This window comes from Anolis carolinensis, chromosome 1 (assembly GCF_035594765.1).
Source record: "Anolis carolinensis isolate JA03-04 chromosome 1, rAnoCar3.1.pri, whole genome shotgun sequence".
Lineage (NCBI taxonomy): Eukaryota > Metazoa > Chordata > Lepidosauria > Squamata > Dactyloidae > Anolis > Anolis carolinensis.
This window is the reverse complement of record NC_085841.1, coordinates 209598466-209619690: the sequence shown is the minus strand read 5'-3', so window position 1 is coordinate 209619690 and position 21225 is coordinate 209598466. Positions and strand designations below refer to the sequence as shown.

The 21225-nt window shown below is 37.6% G+C and overlaps 1 protein-coding gene across 2 annotated transcripts in view; it reads left to right on the top strand.

The window, feature by feature from the left end:
- map3k20 (mitogen-activated protein kinase kinase kinase 20) overlaps positions 1-21225 on the top strand; it is a 160097-nt gene that overhangs the window by 46191 nt on the left and 92681 nt on the right. For both annotated transcript variants that reach the window (XM_008118119.3, XM_008118121.3), the window contains exons 4-8: positions 4952-5053; positions 7750-7815; positions 8718-8746; positions 8859-8996; positions 13972-14058. In XM_008118119.3, coding sequence (XP_008116326.2) covers positions 4952-5053; positions 7750-7815; positions 8718-8746; positions 8859-8996; positions 13972-14058 — 422 coding nt within the window. The remainder of the gene's footprint in view (positions 1-4951; positions 5054-7749; positions 7816-8717; positions 8747-8858; positions 8997-13971; positions 14059-21225) is intronic.

The window sequence follows — 21225 nt, the reverse complement described above, 5'->3', positions numbered from 1 at the left end:
TCCAGCTGACAATAAAATTTTTCCTTGATGTCTTCGTCAGCATCTATTGTTGGTGCATAGGCACTTATGATAATTGCCTGTTGGTTTCTGGCAAGGTTAATTCGGGAGGTTAAGAGTCATTCGTTAATGCCAATGGGTGCTTCAGTCAGGTGCTTGATCTGGTCATTTAGTAAAGCCAACATGTTTTCTCCATTCTTCTTCAGGCAGTCCCTTCCAGAAGAAGGTGTAGCCTCCTTTTTCTTCCTTCAGCTGTCCCCCTCCTGCTCTCCGGGTCTCCTGAAGCGCTGCTATGTCCCAGTTTCCTTGCAATGATAGCATCCTGCGTTCGGGACGTTCACTGCCAGTGTTGTCCAACAGTGTCTGTACATTCCATGTTACAAAGTTAATTTTTCATTTTTGGCCGCAGGGTAGTGACCCCTATGGATGCGGCAGTCCAGTCAGGGATAAGAGAGGCAGACTATGTTTAGGGCACCTTTTCTAGCCCCTTCCCCGTGTTGGGTGAGCAGAGCGGATCGTAAAAAGGGCTGCTCAGTCATGGATACAGCTGCCGAACTACTCAACTGCCTCGGACCTTGAGGTAGAATGACTGAATCCATATCCACCGCCCATGTGCCAGTCTGTTACTTGGGGCTTCCCGATTTCACAGTCCTGCCCCCGTCGCCACTAGATGATCGCCATGGGACTTTTGTTGGTTTGTTTTTCTTTTTCTTGGAGGACGCCTGTGCGTGATTTTTTTTAATGTGTGGAGGCTCCAGCCGGCCACTTTGGGAAATGTGGAGAACTCAGAAGAGGGACTCCGAAGTCCCACCCCCTCTTCCGAGTCCTCCACATTTTTCATTCTTTCCCCCAGTAGGGAGCGCCCTCCCCCTTGAGAGCTTTGGTCCAATGAGAAGGACGCACCCTGCCACCCGTTAGCTTATGGGAGAGCTGTGGGAAGAGCTGTTCTCTCCCTCTCTTTCACCTTTCAAAGAGGGGGGCGTGCACGGGCAGGTGGGTGCATGCGCGGATCCCACTTCTGACATTGCTTTGCACTTGCAGCAGCAGAAGAGGCGGCCTTTTATTTTCCCTTCTCGGTAGAGGAGCCGAGGTGCAGGCTTCAGCATGCCGGTGAAAGCCTTCCAAGTCCTCCATGTTTCCCGGCATGGCCAGTTAGAGCAGCGGCAGAAAAAGGAGGCTTCCCGGTGCAAGGGATGGGGAGAGGCAAGATAAGGCAACAACGGGACGGTTCCCTCTCCCTTTGTGACCCTTCCTCTCGCCTTCCTCCCCTTCTCCCTCGTACCTATTTTAATCCGGATGCTCTGAAACGCCCACAGGTCCCCTTCTTCCACCGGCATGCTGCAGCCTGCACCTCAGCTCCTCCAATGGTCTGAGGGACAGTGAACTGGCCCCCTGTTTAAAAGGTTTGAGGACTCCTGGTCTAGGGAATACTGGAGTGCAGGCCAAGTATACTACCTGGATTAATGGGGGAACATAACCACAGAAGAAGGTCCAGAAGGTCCAGTCAAAAGCTAGACTAGCTAGGGATAATGAGCATAAGCCTTGGGTGCATTTTTACTGTTACATTTTAGAGCTGTCACTTTTAAATATCTCTAGATCCTGAAACTATGGTTAAGAACTGGGTTGGTTCTGCAATCCAGGTGCTTCCTAGAGCAATTGCTTTCAAAAGATATACCATTTTAGGAATATTGATATATTGATATACAGTGCAGGAGATACCATTCATGAGGATTCAAATGTTTGGGAGTTTCTATCTTAGAAAAATATTGAGGATCTCTTTCACAATTCAACTTCCATCCCTTTGCTTATCCCCACCTGTTTCACCTTCAAGTCTCCATGGTAGGTACAGTGTGATAGTATCTTTTTTGAGGATACTGAGCTAAAACACGGGTGGCATATAGTCAAAGTGGGGGGAACACCTCATTTCACCCTGTGAGAGTAGTGATCCCTTTCCCCCCACTATGCACCAATATGGACCACAGACTAGCAATGGAGAAAACCATTACTGTAGTTAGATATTCCTAGTACTTAATGCACTTCCAAGTGAGGTTTTTTTTTAAATGATACAGCTGCTTTGCTTCAAACAGAAAAGTTCATTTGATATCTCTAAGGGTCTTTTGTATGGAGCTACCTACTCCACAGTAAGTGTGGAGCTGCCTGCTTTGGGAGTCATCAGAATTTTTTTGTTTGTTTGAAGAAAAACTTCAGCCTGGCTACATTTACTATGAAGGCAAAATAAACATTCTATTTGTTGTGTAAATCTTATCACAGGTGTACAAAATGCAGGTTACCCATGCTCAGATCTCCTAGCGACTTTGTATTATAATCACCAGCTGTGACCTCTGCTTTGCATTTAAACAGAAATGCTGAATGAAGGGTTCACTTTTTCTCCCCATGCTGTTCCCTGTTACTTATCCAGTCTGAGAAGGAATTTCCCACACCTTACAAGGTTTTGTTTGCTCTAGGTCTGTGATGGTCCCTAAGCTACTGACCTCTGGAAAAATTCCAGGAAAAAGATGAACAGATAACCGATGGGCACAAATATCATATCAGGCCCTGGCATGTTAGGGGGAAAATTGCTGGTCCCCTATATCAGATAGCTTAAGGAGCACTTGTTTAAACTATGGAAGTCTGGATTGTTGAATATAAATATAAGAGTATTTGTTGATGGTATGTATATGTGTATGTTCGGATTATGATTGCAGATATCATGGTTTTAATAATGAATGTAATGTTTTAAAATGTTTTAATGTGTTTTAAATTCAATGTAAATGTTTATTTTAATTGTACATTGTTTTAAGGCATCAAATAGTTGCCTATGTGTAAAGCTGCCTTGGGTCCCCTTTGGAGTTGCATCCGTTGTACACATCTCTCTCTCTCTCTTTTACATATATCACGTGTTTTAGCATTGCCACACACTTTTCTGTCAGAGATTTTTTCTAGAGCTGGAATACAATGGAATAGGCTTGCTGCTTGGAAGGCTGGGTACTTGTGTTCTAGGGAAATGGTTTTTTGGGCTGCTAGAATAGCAATGAATAGCCTCGCTACTTCAAAGCCTGGCTGCTTGCTACCTAGGGGAATCTTTGGTTGGTCAGATTCAATAGTACAGAGTACGTTGCTTCAAAGCCTGGCTGTTTTCTACCAAGGTTAATCCTTTGTTGGTCTGGTTGAATTGCACTGAATAGCCTTGCAGCTTCAATGCCTGGCTGTGTTATAGCTAGGGGAGTTCTTGTTTGGCGAGCTGGGATAGCACAAGGCTACTTGCTTTGTAGGGGAATCATTGTTTGGCCAGCTTGAATTGCCCTGAATAGCTTGCAAGCCTAGCCGCTTTCTACCTTGTGGAATCCTTGGTTGCCCAGGTTGAATGGCAATTAATAGTCTTGGTGCGGCAAGTATGAATGCTACAATTAGTCACCTTGATTAGCATTTAATGGCCTTGCAGCTTCAAAGCTTGGGTGCTTCCTGCCTGGGGGAATCATTTGTTGGGAGGTGTTAGCTGACTCTGATTATTTCCTGTCTGGAATTCCCCTGTCTTCTGAGTGTTGTTCTTTATTTGCTGTCCTGATTTTAGAGTTTTTAAATGTTCTGTTTTATTATACCACAGCAATTTTATATATTATATTTTTAATCTTATATTATCTGCTTAGAACTGGATTATATGAGGCTCCTTCTACATAACTATATAAAATCCACATTGAACTGGATTATATGGCAGTGTGGACTCAAGATAATCCAGTTCAAAACCAATACTGTGGATTATGTGCCTTGGCATTCAGGGTTATATAGCTGTGTGGAAGGGCCTTGAGTCTACACTGCCATATAATCCGGTTCAAATCAGAAAATCAGTATTTTATAGGTAGTGTGGGGACGGGGCCTAAAGGGGCTTAACTAAATGAACTGGAAGGCATCCTAGCACAAAGGACAGATCGGAGACTGTATTTGGGAAATCAAAAGTCTCTGTGAGGAAAGGAAATCTTTGAAGTTTATTCAGTTCTGGATGGTTATTGCCACACAGTATAAAGTCCTGACATGACTGGATTCTACATATCTTTGCACTGACATTAATACAATGTTGACATGACTTTATGTATCACTGTCTTATATAGCTTTTTAATCTAATTTGAATACAATTTTGATGTGACTTGAATTAATACAGTTCAGACATGACTTCAGTTAATACAGATCCGACGTGACGTGAATTTCTGTGCTCCTTCTAGCTTCCTATGCTTTCTCCAGGGCTACACTAACTGACAAATCCTAACTGGCAAAAATAACTGCCATTTGGAAGCTGGCAGGAGCTGAGGCTAAGCTCCGCCCCCTTAGAACCTTAAAGGGACAGGGCAGCAGGTGAGAGCCTTCTGGTGGCATGACAGTGGCTCTTCCTTGTCCTCTAATTTGGACTTTATTTTTCTAGAATTTTTAATTGAAAAACATAGCTTGAATGACTATGTCTTTTGTGGCCAAATTTGGTGTGATTAGGTTCAGTTGTTTTGCTGTTTACTCCATAAAACGCCACATTACATATATATATATATAAAGAATTGGATGGTCCTAGCTTAAGTTTTATCCATCAAAACTGAAGGGACTGAAATCAGTAATATCTAACATAATTACCAGTAGACCTATTCTAAATGTGAGTGTGTTTGCCCTCTAAATAAGTAAATAAATATATAGCATAATCTTTTGCTTAAAATTAATGTTCTTGAACTCTGTTTATCTGGTGATCAGAAAAACAACTGTTGGCCTTCCATGTGTTTTAGATTTGTTTTCCTGGAAACCCAACTAGCATAGGTAATGCTAAGAGATTGTGGGATATATAATCCATACAAACCATTTTTTTTCCAGTAGTATATGAAGTGTGAATCCTACTGATTCAGAACGTTAGGATGGCTTCTGTACACCTATCCATCAATGGAAACAGCCATTTAAAAATATTTGTTCTATTGCTTAACAGAATATGCTTCTGCTGGATCACTGTATGACTACATTAATAGCAACAGGAGTGAAGAGATGGACATGGATCATATAATGACTTGGGCAACTGATATAGCTAAAGGTGAGATTCCTCAATACATGCTTTTATGATCAAAGAGTATATAATATACCATCAGCATATCATATACCATTAGAATTCATTTCTGGCCCACATCCAATTGAGAAGAACTGTTCTTAGCCCTCAGTCTGACTTGTTCACAGACTTTAATGCTTGCCACTTGTTTATCTCTTCCAGTCTGAATTGTTGACATTCTCTCATGCTAACAAAATGATTTACCTTCAATAAAAACTCCTATCATGACATACTAGTAAATCTTGAATCACTAAATGAACTTTAATGACCCTAGTCAGTATTTGGAAAAAAACTCGTCAAAAATATATGAGACCAGTGGTTATCATAATTATTTTTCTTGTTTTGTGTAAGTGGTTGCCCTCCCTCTTACAGAACAAAATATTTCATTAACATATTTTCCATATCTGTGTGTAATTAACCATATTTAGAAAACAATTCTTTGCAATAATTCTCTTTTATAGTGGTGTTTATTGTAAGTATTAAAATATCTCCCTTCAGAATGGTTATTCCAGGGCAGATAACTTTGAGGGAAGATTGGATGTATATCTTGTTATAATTCTTCAAATTATAACAAAATAAAATATGAAATATTTTAATTTTATATATGAGCAATGTGATTTCTTGTGGAAAATTATTATATTATATTTAGATAGAAAATGGAAACTATGCAGAGAGGAAATGAATGTGCAATGTAAGATAGAAGCAGATTTCCCAACATTCATATTTCCCCTTAAAAACAACTATTGGACAACGGTATCCCATTTTGTAGTACTGATATTGTTGGAAAGAGCATTTAATTCCTGCCCCTCTATTATTATTGCTTTATTTATGGAAAAGCTTATATCATGACCCTCTAGTACTTCAACAAATTGGAGAGAATTTAACAATTAAAAGACTATAAAATGCGATCAGATTACATAATATAATTACAAAATTATAGATGATATAATCACAGAATAACAATGCATATAGAGTCCAAGAAGAATGAATTGAATTTATACAGAAACTACCTGTCTAAATATATAGCAGGCAGTTTTCAGAGGCAGTGCCAATCTCATATTATTTGACAATGAATTCCACTATTTAAATCCAGACACTGAGAAGTCCGTCTTTCTTATCTCTCCTGATGATGCCTTTGCAATAGTACTGTTTGCTACGCAGATCTTAAAACACTAGCTGCCAAAGAGGAAAAGAAGATTCCTGTGGTATCCTGAATCTTCTCGATTGAGGGCATTTAAAAGACCAATACTTTCAACTGAGCCCAGAAAGAAATCCCTGGAAGACAGACATAATTTTTTTTTCTGATCCATGTCTTCCTGAAGCTATTTGCTCCATATCTAAAAATATGGCATTTAGATCTCTAAGTGCTCTTCCCTACTATATACTCCTTTGCAGTGCATATTTTTATTTTGTTTGTGTTATAATCCTAGCAAAGGATGCAAGCAGTGTTTAGCCATTTGAGCAACTTGTACATCTTGTATAACAAGAAACCTGATCATATTTCTACTTAGGGGCATGGCATCCATGTAACAGCCAATTTAAGATGTGAAGTAGTTAGATTCAAGCTACTTTCGTTTTATTACAGTCAAGAGGACTAAATTATCTTAATTTCAAGTTCATTATCTTGACAGAGTTATCAGATTGGATAGTTAATTTTTGTTCCCTTAAAAAAACTTGCTTCATTTGGGCTATGCCTAGCTCTCCCCTTTTTCAAATGGATACTGATGCATGCATCAAGAAATTTTGAAAGAAGAATAAACACAAAGCTGAAGACTGTTCACATTCTCTAATGCTATTTGTTTATCTTTCCCAAATAGTTTAATTTACAGAACTTGAATTGGGAAGACATTTGTTTAGAACACAAATTCCATTACCCTTACTGGAGAAGGAAGTATTGAGTGAATGGACCAGCACATTTTTTAAATACAGTAGAGTCTCATTTATCCAACATAAACAGGCTGGCAAATAAGTGAAAATGTTGGATAATAAGGAGGGATTAAGGAAAAGCCTATTAAACGTCAAATTACGTTATGATTTTACAAATCAAGCACCAAAACATCATGTTTTACAACAAGTCTGCCACTTGTTTGGAAGTGTGACTGCATTTGTGTTGTTGTTGTGTGTGTCGGCCTGCTGTGCGTTGCTGCCGAGAGAAACAACTGTGGATCCGGGTGGAATGCAGACTGCATTGGATAATAGAGAACGTTGGATAAGCAAAGGTTGGATAACCAAGACTCTACTGTATTTGAGTGCAATGTGTCTCCTTCTACTTAACCAAAAACCATTACACCTGTACATAATGAGATTAGTGTAGAAATTGACACTGAAACTTGATTCAGCAGTGCTAACAGCACACAGCAGATCCTAATTCTTTTGTATGAAAAGGTAGTTCAGAGATGTACGCTATAGGAAGTTCCCAAGAAGCGTTGAGGTTCCTTTTCATAAGAACAAAGGAATGAAAAAGGGAGAAAGGCTTTTACAGACAGGAGGGCTGGATCAAGGCCACCTCTGTTTGTCCAGTGTTTAAGCATGCTCCATCCCATTGACATCAATGGACTGTGAACCAGTTCAGGAATGTTCATTTTGTTAGTATTCATTTTGTAAACAAACTACTGCTAGTGGGTGCTAACGCTACAACAAAAGCTTTCTCTTTTTTTAAAAAGTCATTGCTTACTTCCTTTTAGGAATGCATTATTTGCATATGGAAGCTCCAGTGAAAGTAATCCACAGAGATCTGAAGTCCCGAAATGGTAATTTTGCATGAATGTACCTGCTCTCCTTTGGATTTGTTTTTCTTATGGTACACAGTGTTGATACTGTAACTAGAGATACAACTCTACGAGCAGCTAAGTGAAGCTGGAAACATATTCCAAACACCTTTGCCATTAATTCAGTTTGTCCTTGAGGGAAGAATTCTTGTAGCTTTTGGTTTTCTTGCAATTTGCTCTTTTGTGAAGTTATTCTGAGAAACATCTGAATATTCATGTCAATGGTTTTCCTGGCTCCTAGGTTATAACAGTCAAAATCATAATACACTTCCACATAGAATCTGTATTAGAGAATAATTAATTGCTATTAGGTAATATAAGGAATAGAATTGTGGGCAGTGATTCAAAGGCCTCAACAAAAAAAATGATAGGACTCACTTTGATTAGATTAGATTAGTTATAGATTAAAGCAAGTTGGGAGAATCTAAATACCATTTTTGCCCTTCCCAGATTTAGTTTCCCTGACCTTAGCTGTTTTCCCCATTTAAACTGAAAGAGATCAGAAAGAGATAGGGAAAGATAAATCCCTCGTCACTCAAATGTATCTTCTACCTTCATTGTATTGTTTTCCTAAACTAAAATGTCCAATGTGCTTTGGTCTTTCTTTGATCATTCCAGTGACTTAATTATCTCTGTCTGAGCTTGTTTTTTTTTCTTTTAAAGCTGTTTGGTATTCTTTTTTAATATTCCCAGTGTCACCAGACTTTGGGGTAGAAGCAGGAATCATGCAGCCCCAGATGTTACTGGATGGCAGCTCCCAGCATACCATTTAATGTTCTAACTCAGGAGAGCCAGATGTTTCTCACAACTGCTTTAGATTCTTAAGGAATGTAATTGTTTTGCTCATAGTTGTAATGTAATTCCTTCTTTTTATGTCATTTTAGTGGTTATAGCTGGAGATGGAGTATTAAAGGTAGGATTATTCTCCCATATATAGAGTATTCACAGTTAGATACTGTTTCATATCTTATTCTTTAAAAATGAACAGTGATGCTTACCCTCTTTTTGTTTGCTTCCTTGTCTAGATCTGTGATTTTGGTGCTTCAAGGTTTCATTCCCACACAACCCATATGTCTCTTGTGGGTACCTTTCCTTGGATGGCCCCCGAAGTCATTCAGAGTCTCCCAGTGTCAGAAACATGTGACACATATTCATATGGAGTGGTGAGTAGCCTGTTTCTTCATGGCCTACCAAACCAAGCTGACACATCGTTCTTGAGAAAGTCAAGTCTGGTTAGACCAGGTCCAGATGGGCTGCATGTTCAAAATTGCATCACAAATGCAAAGGTGATTTATTTAAGTATGCATATATCCCACTCAGTACTGCCTAACTTGTGCATTCAGCCTCACTTCTATTCATGAGATCTTATAATGATGTAGAAATAAAACAATATAAACAGTTTAAACAATCCCGGATAAAGCAGAATAATTTAAATGGAAAGTGCTTGTTCATGGAAAATCCATGTATTGTTTTTCCTCTGAAAGACTTATGGCACGTGTATATTCCCACATGCTCTATTGCTGACATATATATATACAGTAGAGTCTCACTTATCCAACACTCGCTTATCCAACGTTCTGGATTTTTGTAGTCAATGTTTTCAATACATCATGATATTTTAGTGCTAAATTCATAAATACAGTAATTACATAACATTACTGCATATTGAACTACTTTTTCTGTCAAATTTGTTGTATAACATGATGTTTTAGTGCTTAATTTGTAAAATCATAACCTAATTTGATGTTTAATAGGCTTTTCCTTAATCTCTCCTTATTATCCAACATATTCACTTATCCAACATTCTGCCGGCCCATTTACGTTGGATAAGTAAGACTCTACTGTACATACTCAATTTTCACTGCCCTTCTCCATTTTTTCCATTTTCCCCACATGTCATGTGATATATGTTGTCCTGTTGTTGTTTTTCTATCAATGTGACCTATTTAAAATTTTCTCCCTACCTACATTATCACCAAGTATGCTTGTATTCTTTCCAAATTCCAATACAACCTGACCTGATCCACATCCCTCAGTCTAATGTGCAGGTTACAGATTTGTATATCCTTCAGATTTTGCACTTCTCCAAAATCTCTGATGGTTCTTAACTCAACCATGCACTGACTTCTGTGTTTGTATCCTGTGAATTCTATTCACTGCTTACTATTTATCACTCCGACTGAAATCAGCAGATAATGTGGAAGCTGAAACTCCTGGTGTTTCGTTCATACAAATACCAATTTTGAGTCATTTTATTTCAGTTTTATGGTATTATTCTAGGATTGAGGTTCTACCTAAAAGAATCATATCCAGTCGGTTTGCATCGTTTAGGATGAAATATGCTTGAAAACTGTACTATGAAACAAAGTATATTTAGACATACAAATTTTACGAAAAAATACAGACAGAAAACACACACACACACACACACCTCACATATTAGGGCAGACATAGAGTATACATAGAAATGAACATGGGAATTTCTATTCACTATGTGAATGGATTCCATTTCCCAGTCCATTGACTGGGGTTTGCAAATGTTTTGAATGATATATTCTTTTAGTTCCAGCTACCAAGGCCCAAACCTGGAATAGTGGGAATTAGACCACAGCAACTAGAAAGCACTGTTCACATTCCCTATTGTACATTTGCCACCCAGCCACAAAGCTCCAAATCAGATATGTTTTTCTATTAATCTGTCTCACTGGGGCCATTTAAGTATTAAAAGATTCTTGTTTCTATACAAATTAAATTAACGGTTGTTCAGCTCTAATCAGTGGGACCAAAGTGCTACTAAACTACTAATTTACAGCACAGACCTTTATGTAACTACTAAGAAATTATCTCCAATGCATTCAGTGGGATTGATTCCTAGGTAAGCATGTGTAAGATAGTATTAGTCTAGACCAGTGGTTTCCAGCCTTTGGTCCTCTAGATGTTTTGCACTCCAGCTCCCAGAAATCCTAGCCAGTTTACTAGCTGTTAGGAATTGTGGAAGCTGAAGTCTAAAATACCTGGAGGACCAAAGGTTGGGAACCATTGTCTAGAGCCAGCAATTGTTTTTGGAGAGTACTCTCATCTGAGTAGAGGGATGTTTAGGAATAAGAAACACTCTAAACTTTTTAAAAATGTTACGTTTGAGGTATTCAGAAAACTTAGAGAACATGAAACTTGTAAACAGAATCATTGCTTACACCACATTTCCTCTGGGCATGAAAATTTCAGGCATTGGTACCTGAATGAATATTTACAACTGAATAATGGAATACATCTTCACGTTCTAATTTCTAAGCTAGATAGATAGTTGCTTTAAGAAACTGAAGTGTATGTGTTTTGATTCTCTAACCATTGGCTTGAGTTAAGATTTCATCTTCAACTTCTCCTAATACAAACCTTTAGGTTAAAATGTGTTTTGAAGATAAAGATCTAATCCATCAAAATGTGACTATTTTCCATTTAAAACAATAGCATCCAGAAATACAAGTTTTGAACAGCCTAGTGTCACAGTCTAGAGCACTTCCAGGTGGCTTTTGTGCTAGATAGACATCTGCTTTTCATCAGCTGAAGTGCAGCTGAAATTCTGATAACAAAGAGCAGAATCCTTTTCAAATGTAAACTAGTAAGATATTGAAAATGGCATTCTGTTGGCAAAATCCATGGTCTTTCTTCTAATTATTTTTTTCTCTGGGTTTTCCCTGCCAGAGTGGACTATATTCATTGAACAATAATATTGTTTTCTATCTTATATTTACATTGCAAAGGGGAAGAATGCATTTTCCCACCATGATACAATGCAATGTTGTTAACCCGTAGCTCCAAGTTTTTCTTTGATCAAGCTGAACTTGACTCTTCATTGGGAAGAGTCATTAGGAAGAATGGTATAGATTGTTGCAAAGCATTTGTCTTTTCTTTTATGGTTCACCTGTCTTTTTAGATTGGGCAAATGACTTCATAAGGCAAAAACCCTTAATAATGCTAATTCCATGTAAACAATTAGATATACTTCTGAGTAAATAGGGTTAAACTTGCACTGTATTCTACTTTGGTTATGATTCTTACTTAAATGAATTAAAATCCCTTGTAAGTAAATGAGTTTGTGATCAAGGTCTTTCACTGACATATAGCTGGTAGAACGTGACAAATTCTGGGTCTATGTTTACGCTCCACGTAATTATTTTTAAAACATTCTAAACAAAGATGGTACTTGTTTGCACCACACACATTCTTTCATGACTAGGGAAGTCGTTCTACATTAGGAGGAAAATATTTATAATGGAAGTTATTGTGGAATAATAGTTATAGTGTACTCAGTTTAAATATCAGTTCAGTAGGATGTCTTTCAGTAATACGTGTGTGTGTGTGTGTGTGTGTGTATCACTCTTAGAGAATTTATGTAATAAATGTAGCTTGGGAAGTGTAGATCCAGCAAAAATGCATCATTAAACTGAGTAATAGCACTCAACATGTTATTTTAGATATAAAATCCTACTTGTAGAGTGGATAAGATATGCTATTGTTTGTTTAATCTAAGTTTTAAAACCACTGCACAACTCTGCTAAATATTTTGTTATGTAGAGTTGGTAACTGAATCAGATGGACACCTAAGATTTCCACACCCTGCAAATTATGGCCATTGTGTACTTGGAAAGCACCAGCTCCCAGGCCTGTGGGAGTCTCTAATGCCCCCATACAAGATGGCAGTTTTCTTCACCAAATATCTGCAGAGGGCCCGTTTTTGAAAAAGAAATTTGTATTCACAGAAGTTTAGTCTAGCTCACTAGTTTTTCTACAAGATTTCAACTACTGTTGTGGCTAATGAATTGATTTTATTTTTTTATTGATTTTATTTTTATTTTGCTTCCAACTGCTGTTGAATTAGAGCCAAACTTTGCAGGAGCTTGCAAAAAAGATTATCCTATGAAGACAATAAAAACAACACATACCTATACCAAAGCACATTGGGTAATCATATTCATCACAGAATAAAAAAGGAGGGTGAGAGAACAAAGGTAGACCAGCATGACCTGTACTGACAGCATAGCTCTGATTTGAGTTAAAAAGTATTTCAGGCGGGTCTCCTAAGTCAAGATACAAGAGTTAGTATTGTCCAAATGTTTTCTACAGTAGGGACTCATTTTGATATTATTAGTCAAATATAGGCTACTGCATTCTTGATAAATGCTGAGAATTCTTTCGTATTCTGTGATATCATTGTCATGATATTGACCAATTAGATAATGAAAGTTGTTAGAATAACAAACAAAGGTATTTTCTCCATTTACCAGACAACAGTGTCCATGACATAAGTCTTTTTTAAAAGATAGATCTTGTCCCTATTAATATTGGTGCAGTTGTGCTTGAAAGTTTTAAACTTTTATCATCATTCTATAACTACAGGATAATGCCTCAACAACAATTTTCTTGGCACAGCTCCATCCTTTTAATTAAATTCCATTTAACCATTAGAAATACCTCTCCTTTATGCATGGACAGTATCTGCTAAAAAAAGTAACGTACTTTTACTAATTGTCTGAACTACATTTGTAACCTACAAATCAAAGTTGTAAGCAGAATGATCTTGTCGTATTTGAGCAACCAGATTCTTTCTAGTTAAACAGAAAATATTGCTATGCCATTTGGATTAATATAGGAACACTGAAGCCATTTTCACAGCTCTCCTAAAGCTGCTCATAACCATTTTTCTTACAAAAATAAATGGATGTAACAGTCTTTCAATACTTGAGATTACCTCTGAAGAAATAGTACAATTTTGTACAATAGAGATTAAGCTTGCAATAATATTTTCTCTTCGAGTTTGTAGAGAAGAAATCCACTAGTTGACTCTTGTCAACCATTAGATAGAAGAACTGAGAAACAAGAGACGAAGACTGTAGTTTTGCATATTTCACGAAAAACAGCCCCCACGTCTCTCTTAATAATTATTAAATCAGGCTTTCTAATAAAAAATTAGAAATATTAAAGTTGAATTTAGTGATAGACACAAACATATATCCAGATTCCTGCAAATGGCCTCTGGTTGTCTGGTAATTGGAAACAGATAATGCTTTATCAAGATTTAATGATGTATTTAAAATACAAAGTACAGAAATAAAAATGCTTTTTCTCTCCCTGTTCCAGGTTCTCTGGGAGATGCTAACAAGGGAGGTGCCCTTTAAAGGCTTGGAAGGATTACAAGTAGCTTGGCTTGTAGTAGAAAAAAACGAGGTAAGACTACATTTCTACATTCAGGTACATAGATCAGAAAACAGTATTGGGTTTTGCAAAAGACTTTTTCATCTTCTTCAAATTGAAAGTAAGTTCACGCGTATGGAAAGATTAGCAGTAGGAGCTAACACAAAGGGTCAAAGTGATGTTATTCCCCATGAATGGACCCTTTACATCTAATTGTTGCAGCTTCACGTCGTGATGCTGTAGATCAAAAATTGTACAAGTACTGTACTAGTTTCTCAGTCTCAATTGTAAAACCTAGGGGTTTGTTCTTAGTGATGAAAGAAGCCATTGCATCCAAGGTAGGGGAACAGTTTAACTCCATCTCCTGCGTTTAGGACATCTTTATACTGGCCGGGAGTTGATATATCTGTAAGAGACCTTCAGCTACTTCAACTTAACTCTCCCAGCAGGAGTCACTATAGTACAAGAAACTGCCACTTAGATGAGGATTTCAAAAATAAAAGAAGAAAAAATAGTTTAAAAAAAGAGGAAAATTACAGTTTTGCCACCTACGTTCGCCACTACATTGAAGATGAGCTCCTCACTGGTACTGGTAAGGCCGTGCCATAGTTGCAAAGCGTCTTCATGCCGTGTCTTTCCATTTCAAAGGAACTTCAGTGGCGTAAACACCCTTTGTACAAGTGTCCCCCAGCGTTGCTTTTCTTCTTCTTCCTACAAATTGAGGCTTTCAGATAGTTGAACATGTGAGCGTATATTTGAACACATGGCTTCTTGATATCAAAGGCAGGAAGTACATTAAAAAAAACATTTAAAGTTGCCACTGTATCGCACACTGGCAGAGTATGGAAATCCTTCTCTTAACTAGCTAGGCTGGAAGGTTGGGTACCATTATAAAAGCAACTTGGGTAATTTCTACAGTATGGCCTCTTTATTCTTTTTTAATACCGCTGGCTTCCCAAATGGTGTTAAAAGCTTTAAAGTATTATAGACGAATTATTGCTAGAAAGAAAGGAGTGAATTAATGTAAAAAAAATGGTGTTCTGTCTTTTAAAAGAAGTTTGTTTGAAGATCAGATTGGCTATGCTACCAGCAAGCTTATATGAAATGTCCAACATAGTTGGCAGCGCTTCCTTCCTTCACAATTCTTGTATAACTGTAACTTTATATTAGAATTTTAGAAAAAATTAAGTATTTAGATCCTCCATTCAATTTTTAAACATAAGGGCTTTCTTGATTTAGTACTAGATGTTGCCCACCCAACCTTCTGGAGACAAGGATGATTCAGACAAGGAACTATTCTTCCAACATTCTGATTCTATGATTGGATGCTGACACTTACAGTGATCTTCCACCTACATTGGCATGTATATTTGCACGATCCGACCCAAATTTAGTACTTTAAACATCTCCTTGATTTCAGTACTCTGCTCCCCTACTGAGTGAAATAAATGAAACTCAGCATTGGTTTACTTTGTCTGGTTTGTGTATACAGGATCTTACATGGAAGTAAAAATACAAACTACACTATTGGGTTGCTTTAACCCCATCTCCAAATTTGTTATAATATCCTGGAAACCCAGGATTGTCTATCAAATGATGGAGATTCCATGAATTCCATAAAGTTTTCTTATGCAAGGAATACTCAGATTGTCACACCTTAGCACTGGTTCACCTTGCTCCAACACACAAACTCCACCACAGCAGGCTTGAGTTTTTTCAGTTTATTGAAGAAAGATAGCAAAACTTATTAAAAAGCAGAAAAATAAGTAAAAACCAATTGCAGGTGGAATCCTTAAACACAGTTCAATGATTTTGTAGATATTAGTCCAAAATCCCAAAAATAGCACAGTAAATCCAAGGTAACATGAATACATGAGCTTCAAAAGTAATCCAACCACAGATTATAGGCATGAGACATGGCTTGAACCGAAAACAAGGCAAGAGTTGATTCTCCAAAAACAAGGTTGCTCTGACTGGAATCTTTCCTAAATTACATCTCTTTTATTACATCTCCTTGCAAGACATAAACACATTCCTGTGTACTCTTGTTTTTCTGCATCTGCCTGCAATTCTCACACTGCGACGGAGGCCTGATTCAACTTTAATCTGGAATCTCTGTCTAACAAGCATTCATCCCCCTCACTACCAACTGAGGTCTGTTGACAATTTTCAGACTCCTGTAGAAGGTCATCCTTATCTTTGCTCAACTGAGAACTTTCCACATTCCCTTCTGTCTGTTTTCCCAAACCATCCTCAGCTCCCGAATCCACCTGCCTTTCTGAGTCAACAACATTCCCTGGGACAAACTACGGCTCCACATTTCCTGGAACAAACTGCTGTTCCCCAAATCCCCTTTCATCATCACCAGACTGAACCACAACAGAGATGTGGTTTTGCCAGTTAGTAATTTTGAAATATATCCTTTAGCACCTGATGGTATTATATCCTAGGACTAACTAGCTGGACCATGCTTAGCTTCTAAGAACAGCTACAACCGGATGCCTAATGAGCATTAAATAGTCTCAACTGTGTATACCCACTAGTCTATAGGATAGCAAGAATGGTAGTGCAGGCTTGTAAGTGCAGGGCTGTGCCTTCCTATACAGAGTCAATTCATTTTTAATGTATGTTTTCTTTACTATTTTCCACTTCCACCAGATCTTATTTTTATATCATGTCATCTTATCATAGGTCCACAGTACTACAAAAGCCTCAATTTAGTCACTTAGTGAGAATTTCAGCTTGATTTACATTTTTGTTATCTTTTTTATTATTCATGGTATCTGTATAATTCTTTTCCAGCACCACATTTCAAATGAGTTGGTTCTCTGACTATCAGCTTCCTCAGCCTTTATACACAGACATAGGAAATAATACTGCATAAATTATCTTGATGTTTGTGTTGTTATATATCAAACTGTTGTGTTAAAATCAATAACTAACGTTCTGTTTCTGTGTTATGGTTGTGAAATCTGGACAATGAAGAAAGCTGATAGGAAGAGAATAGTTGTTAAAAGAGAGTTCAATGAATACTGTGGAAGTCATAAGTGGTGGGTTCACGGGTGAGAGGAAGGAGGGAAATGATGTAATGCATCTGTTTTACTAGTTATCGTGATTTTTGTTTTTGCTTGTCACTTGTATACAATAAAATTAAAAATCTGAGAAAATGAAGACCGTGAATGACAAAAAAGAGCAATAAATGGTTCTGAGAGAAAATCCAGCTTTAGCTCTCACTAGAAGCCAAAATGATTAAATGTGATCCATTGTATTGTGGGCAAATGATGGGATTACCTGATTCATTAGAAAATGCAGCAATACTTCCAAGATATTGGGAAATCTGTGGGTCTTTAGATGTCATTAGACCCACAGTGGAAACATTAAACTCCCTGGACTGTTGGCCAGACTCACAGGACCTGGGCTAATGAGAATGAGTCCCAACAATATCTGAGGGCTACCTTTTCTTACTACAATGGCATTGAAGCACAGCTAATTTAGTATGGTTCTAACACTGTGTTTGTTGGTGAGAACAATTAAACTCCCATTTACTTCAGATGGAATTCCAGTCTTCTTAAAGTTTTCTTAGATCTCATTTTGAGAGAAAATTAGAATCTAAACTCAATGACTAAACAAATAAATAATATACAGCCAGCCCTCCACATTCGCTGGATTTAGGGGCACAGAACCTTGTGAAAGTGAAAAAGACATATTTTAAATGCTATTGTTTTCACCCCTCTCTAGGAATTTCAAGCTCTTCCATTGAAATATTTAGGAATGTGCATGTTTTAGCCCTATAACTTTTTTATTCTGTGAGGACGGGACTCAAAGTCATCAACTGAGATTAGTAGCCAGGGGCTCCAAACACAAATCCAAAGCAATTGCCCTATCAATACTAATTTATGAGTGAAATAGTGAAATTTGTGATTTTTAGCACAATTCAAAAAAATTCCGCTCAGAAGTAAGCCCTATAGTGGATTCAGTAAAGCAGAAGTTTATAGGGCTGCAGCCTTAGAGTAGTTTTTCCTTCCCATTTCACTGTAAGCTTTCTTAGTACTTGCATGTTTTAAAGTGTAAAAGACTATCCTAAGGATGAAAGTTCATATTAAAGATGTCATTATCTAACATCAAATTACTACTAAGAAATGTCACTTTTATTAGAGTATGACACTCTTTTGGGACCTGCTATCTATAAATTACCTGAGAAATAACATTCTACTCAAGTAAGACAGATGTAAGTGATGATTATGTGCCTTTTAGTAACTTATTTTCCTCCTGGAACAGTGAGGGTTACAGACAAATGCCATTGCTAGGCTATAAGGTTTATTTTTAGACAAATGACTTGTCTGAGTATCAAGTGCCAGTACCACTTTGTTTATGCCAAATAGACTTCTTGAATATACTTTTGCTACAGAAGTATTTTTCCTTTCTTGTTTATATTTTTGTTGTTGTTGTTCAATCACTTAGTCGTTTCCGACTATTCATGACCTCATGGACCAGTCCACGCCAGAGCTCCCTGTTGGCCGTTGCCACCCCCAGTTCCTTTAACGTCAAGCCAATCTCTTCAAGGATACCATCCATCCATCTTGCCCTTGGTTGGCCTCTCTTTTTCCTTCCATTTTCCCCAGCATCATGATCTTTTCCAAGCTTTCCTGTCTTCTCATGATGTGGCCTCTAATATCCTTCTAATGTGGCCTCTAATATCCATCTTTGCCTCTAATATCCTTCCCTCCAGTGAGCAGCCGGGCATTATTTCCTGGAGGATGGACTGGTTGGATCTTCTTGCGGTCCAAGGCATACTCAGGATTTCCTCCAGCACCAAAGTTCAAAAGCGACTATCTTTCTTCGCTCAGCCTTCCTTATGGTCCAGCTCTCGCATCCATAGGTTACTATGGGGAATACCATTGCTTTAACTATGCGGACCTTCGTTGCCAGTGTGATGTCTTTGCTTTTCACTATTTTATCGAGGTTGGCCATTGCTCTCCTCCCAAGAAGCAAACATCTTCTAATTTCCTGGCTGCAGTCTGCATCTGCAGTGATCTTCGCGCCTAGAAATATAAAGTCTGTCACTGCCTCCACGTTTCTCCCTCTATTTGCCAGTTATCAATCAGTCTCGTTGCCATCATCTTGGTTTTCTTGATGTTTAACTGCAACCCAGCTTTTGCACTTTCTTCTTTCACCTTGGTGATAAGGCTCCTCAGCTCTTCCTCACTTTCGGCCATCAGAGTGGTATCATCTGCATACCTAAGGTTGTTAATGTTTCTTCCAGCAATTTAAACTCCATCCGTTGGATTCTTCAAGCCCCGCACGTCACATGATGTGTTCTGCGTACAAGTTGAATAGGGAGGGTGAAAGTATGCAGCCCTGCCGTACTCCTTTCCCAATCTTGAACCAGTCTGTTGTTCCGTGGTCTTTTCTTACTGTGGCTACTTGGTCTTTATACAGATTTCTCAGGAAATAGACAAGGTAAGTTGGTATCCCCATACAACCAAGCACATGCCACAGTTTATTATGATCCACACAGTCGAAGGCTTTAGAATAGTCAATAAAGCAGAAATAGATGTTTTTCTGAAACTCCCTGGCTTCCTCCATTATCCAAGAAGTACTTGTTTATGCTACTCACTGTTTTAATGGCTGCATGGTTGATTACAGATTTACTGTTTACATTCCTAGTTTCCTGTTGTCCTCAGCATTCTTTGTTGTGCAATATCTTATATGACATTCTTGTTTTGATGCATAACAGTTATAATTTTTTGCTTGCAGGTTCTTTTATACTATACACAGATTCATTTTGTAAAACTTAGTCCTTTGGGGTGCTGCTTTCAAGAATAGGTCATTACAATCTCGACCCTGTTAACTAGTTCTATGTCTTTGTATAATATGCTGATTAACCATACGAAACAAGGTTATTCGGGTTAGAGCACAGGTGTCATATCCAAGGCCTGCAGTTCGAATGTGGCCCGCCACATCATTTTATGTGGCCTGCGTGGGTTTCATTGCCAGGGCAACATAGTTACATTTACACAGTCTTACAATTACAAACAACCTTTTGAAGGCAACCATAAGGCTGATGTGGCCCTCAGTGAAAATGAATTTGACACACCTGGGTTAAAGGGACATTTTGGGCTTGTACACAAAATTGCTTCTGATCTTGAATTTGGTTATCTGTTAATAAGTTACTAAATGCTCATGTACAGCTTTTTGATGGTAGTAGTCATCTTAGTCTTCTGGTAGTTTTTTAACACAGATATTTTGTTCTTGAATAATTCTTATTATTTACTCATGTTGTGTTTTAGATGCCAGTTATTCTTAGAAAATGCAATAAGACTTCTTATGATTTTTGTAATATATTAATACTAAGGTTTTGTACTATGCTACATATATTTATTCTTACTTTCATTGATTGGTTTGATTTATATCAATTTAAAGCTAGGTGCTGTTGCTCTTTGGAAGCAGCATGAATGACTTCACTCTGCTATCACCAGAATTCAAAATCTGCTGTCCCTAGCTTAGTAACTATGTTCCAGTTATTCACCAACTGAAATAAACACATCTTCCAGTCCTTAATGTGTTTGTCTCAGTTTCTTATTTTAGCCTATCCAAATAGGTTGAGTGCACAGTTCCTCCCTGCTCCAATTTCCCATTTAAGAAAATATTTAACATTTACCATACAAACATTTTCTGAAGTTCATGTATGGTGAAATGCGTTACTAAGTATGGGCTCTACGCAATAGGAACATGTTACAGTTATGTTATAATTTGAATGCCTCTTTTGCAGCAGTATCATTTTATGCTTCTGTGGGCTCTCTTTTGGAATTCAAGATACATAAACTGCTAAAATGTTCTGACCAGAAATGACTGTAAGACAAACAAAACTTGCATTGTGATTAAGGACAACTTGATAAGAACACCCATAATTTTATAGATTTCATTACTTTTAATATTAGGTTCTGTTTATTCTTCTGTTTTTATTTTTGCTCCCTTTCTTCATTACAGCCTTTTTAAAGAAAATATGTTAGAATGTTTGTTCAGAATTTGAATTCTTATATAATGTTTTGGTATGAACCTAAGCTTATTTGTGCTTACAGTAGAGTCTCACTTATCCAACACTCGCTTATCCAACGTTCTGGATTATCCAACGCATTTTTGTAGTCAATGTTTTCAAAACATTGTGATATTTTGGTGCTAAATTCGTAAATACAGTAA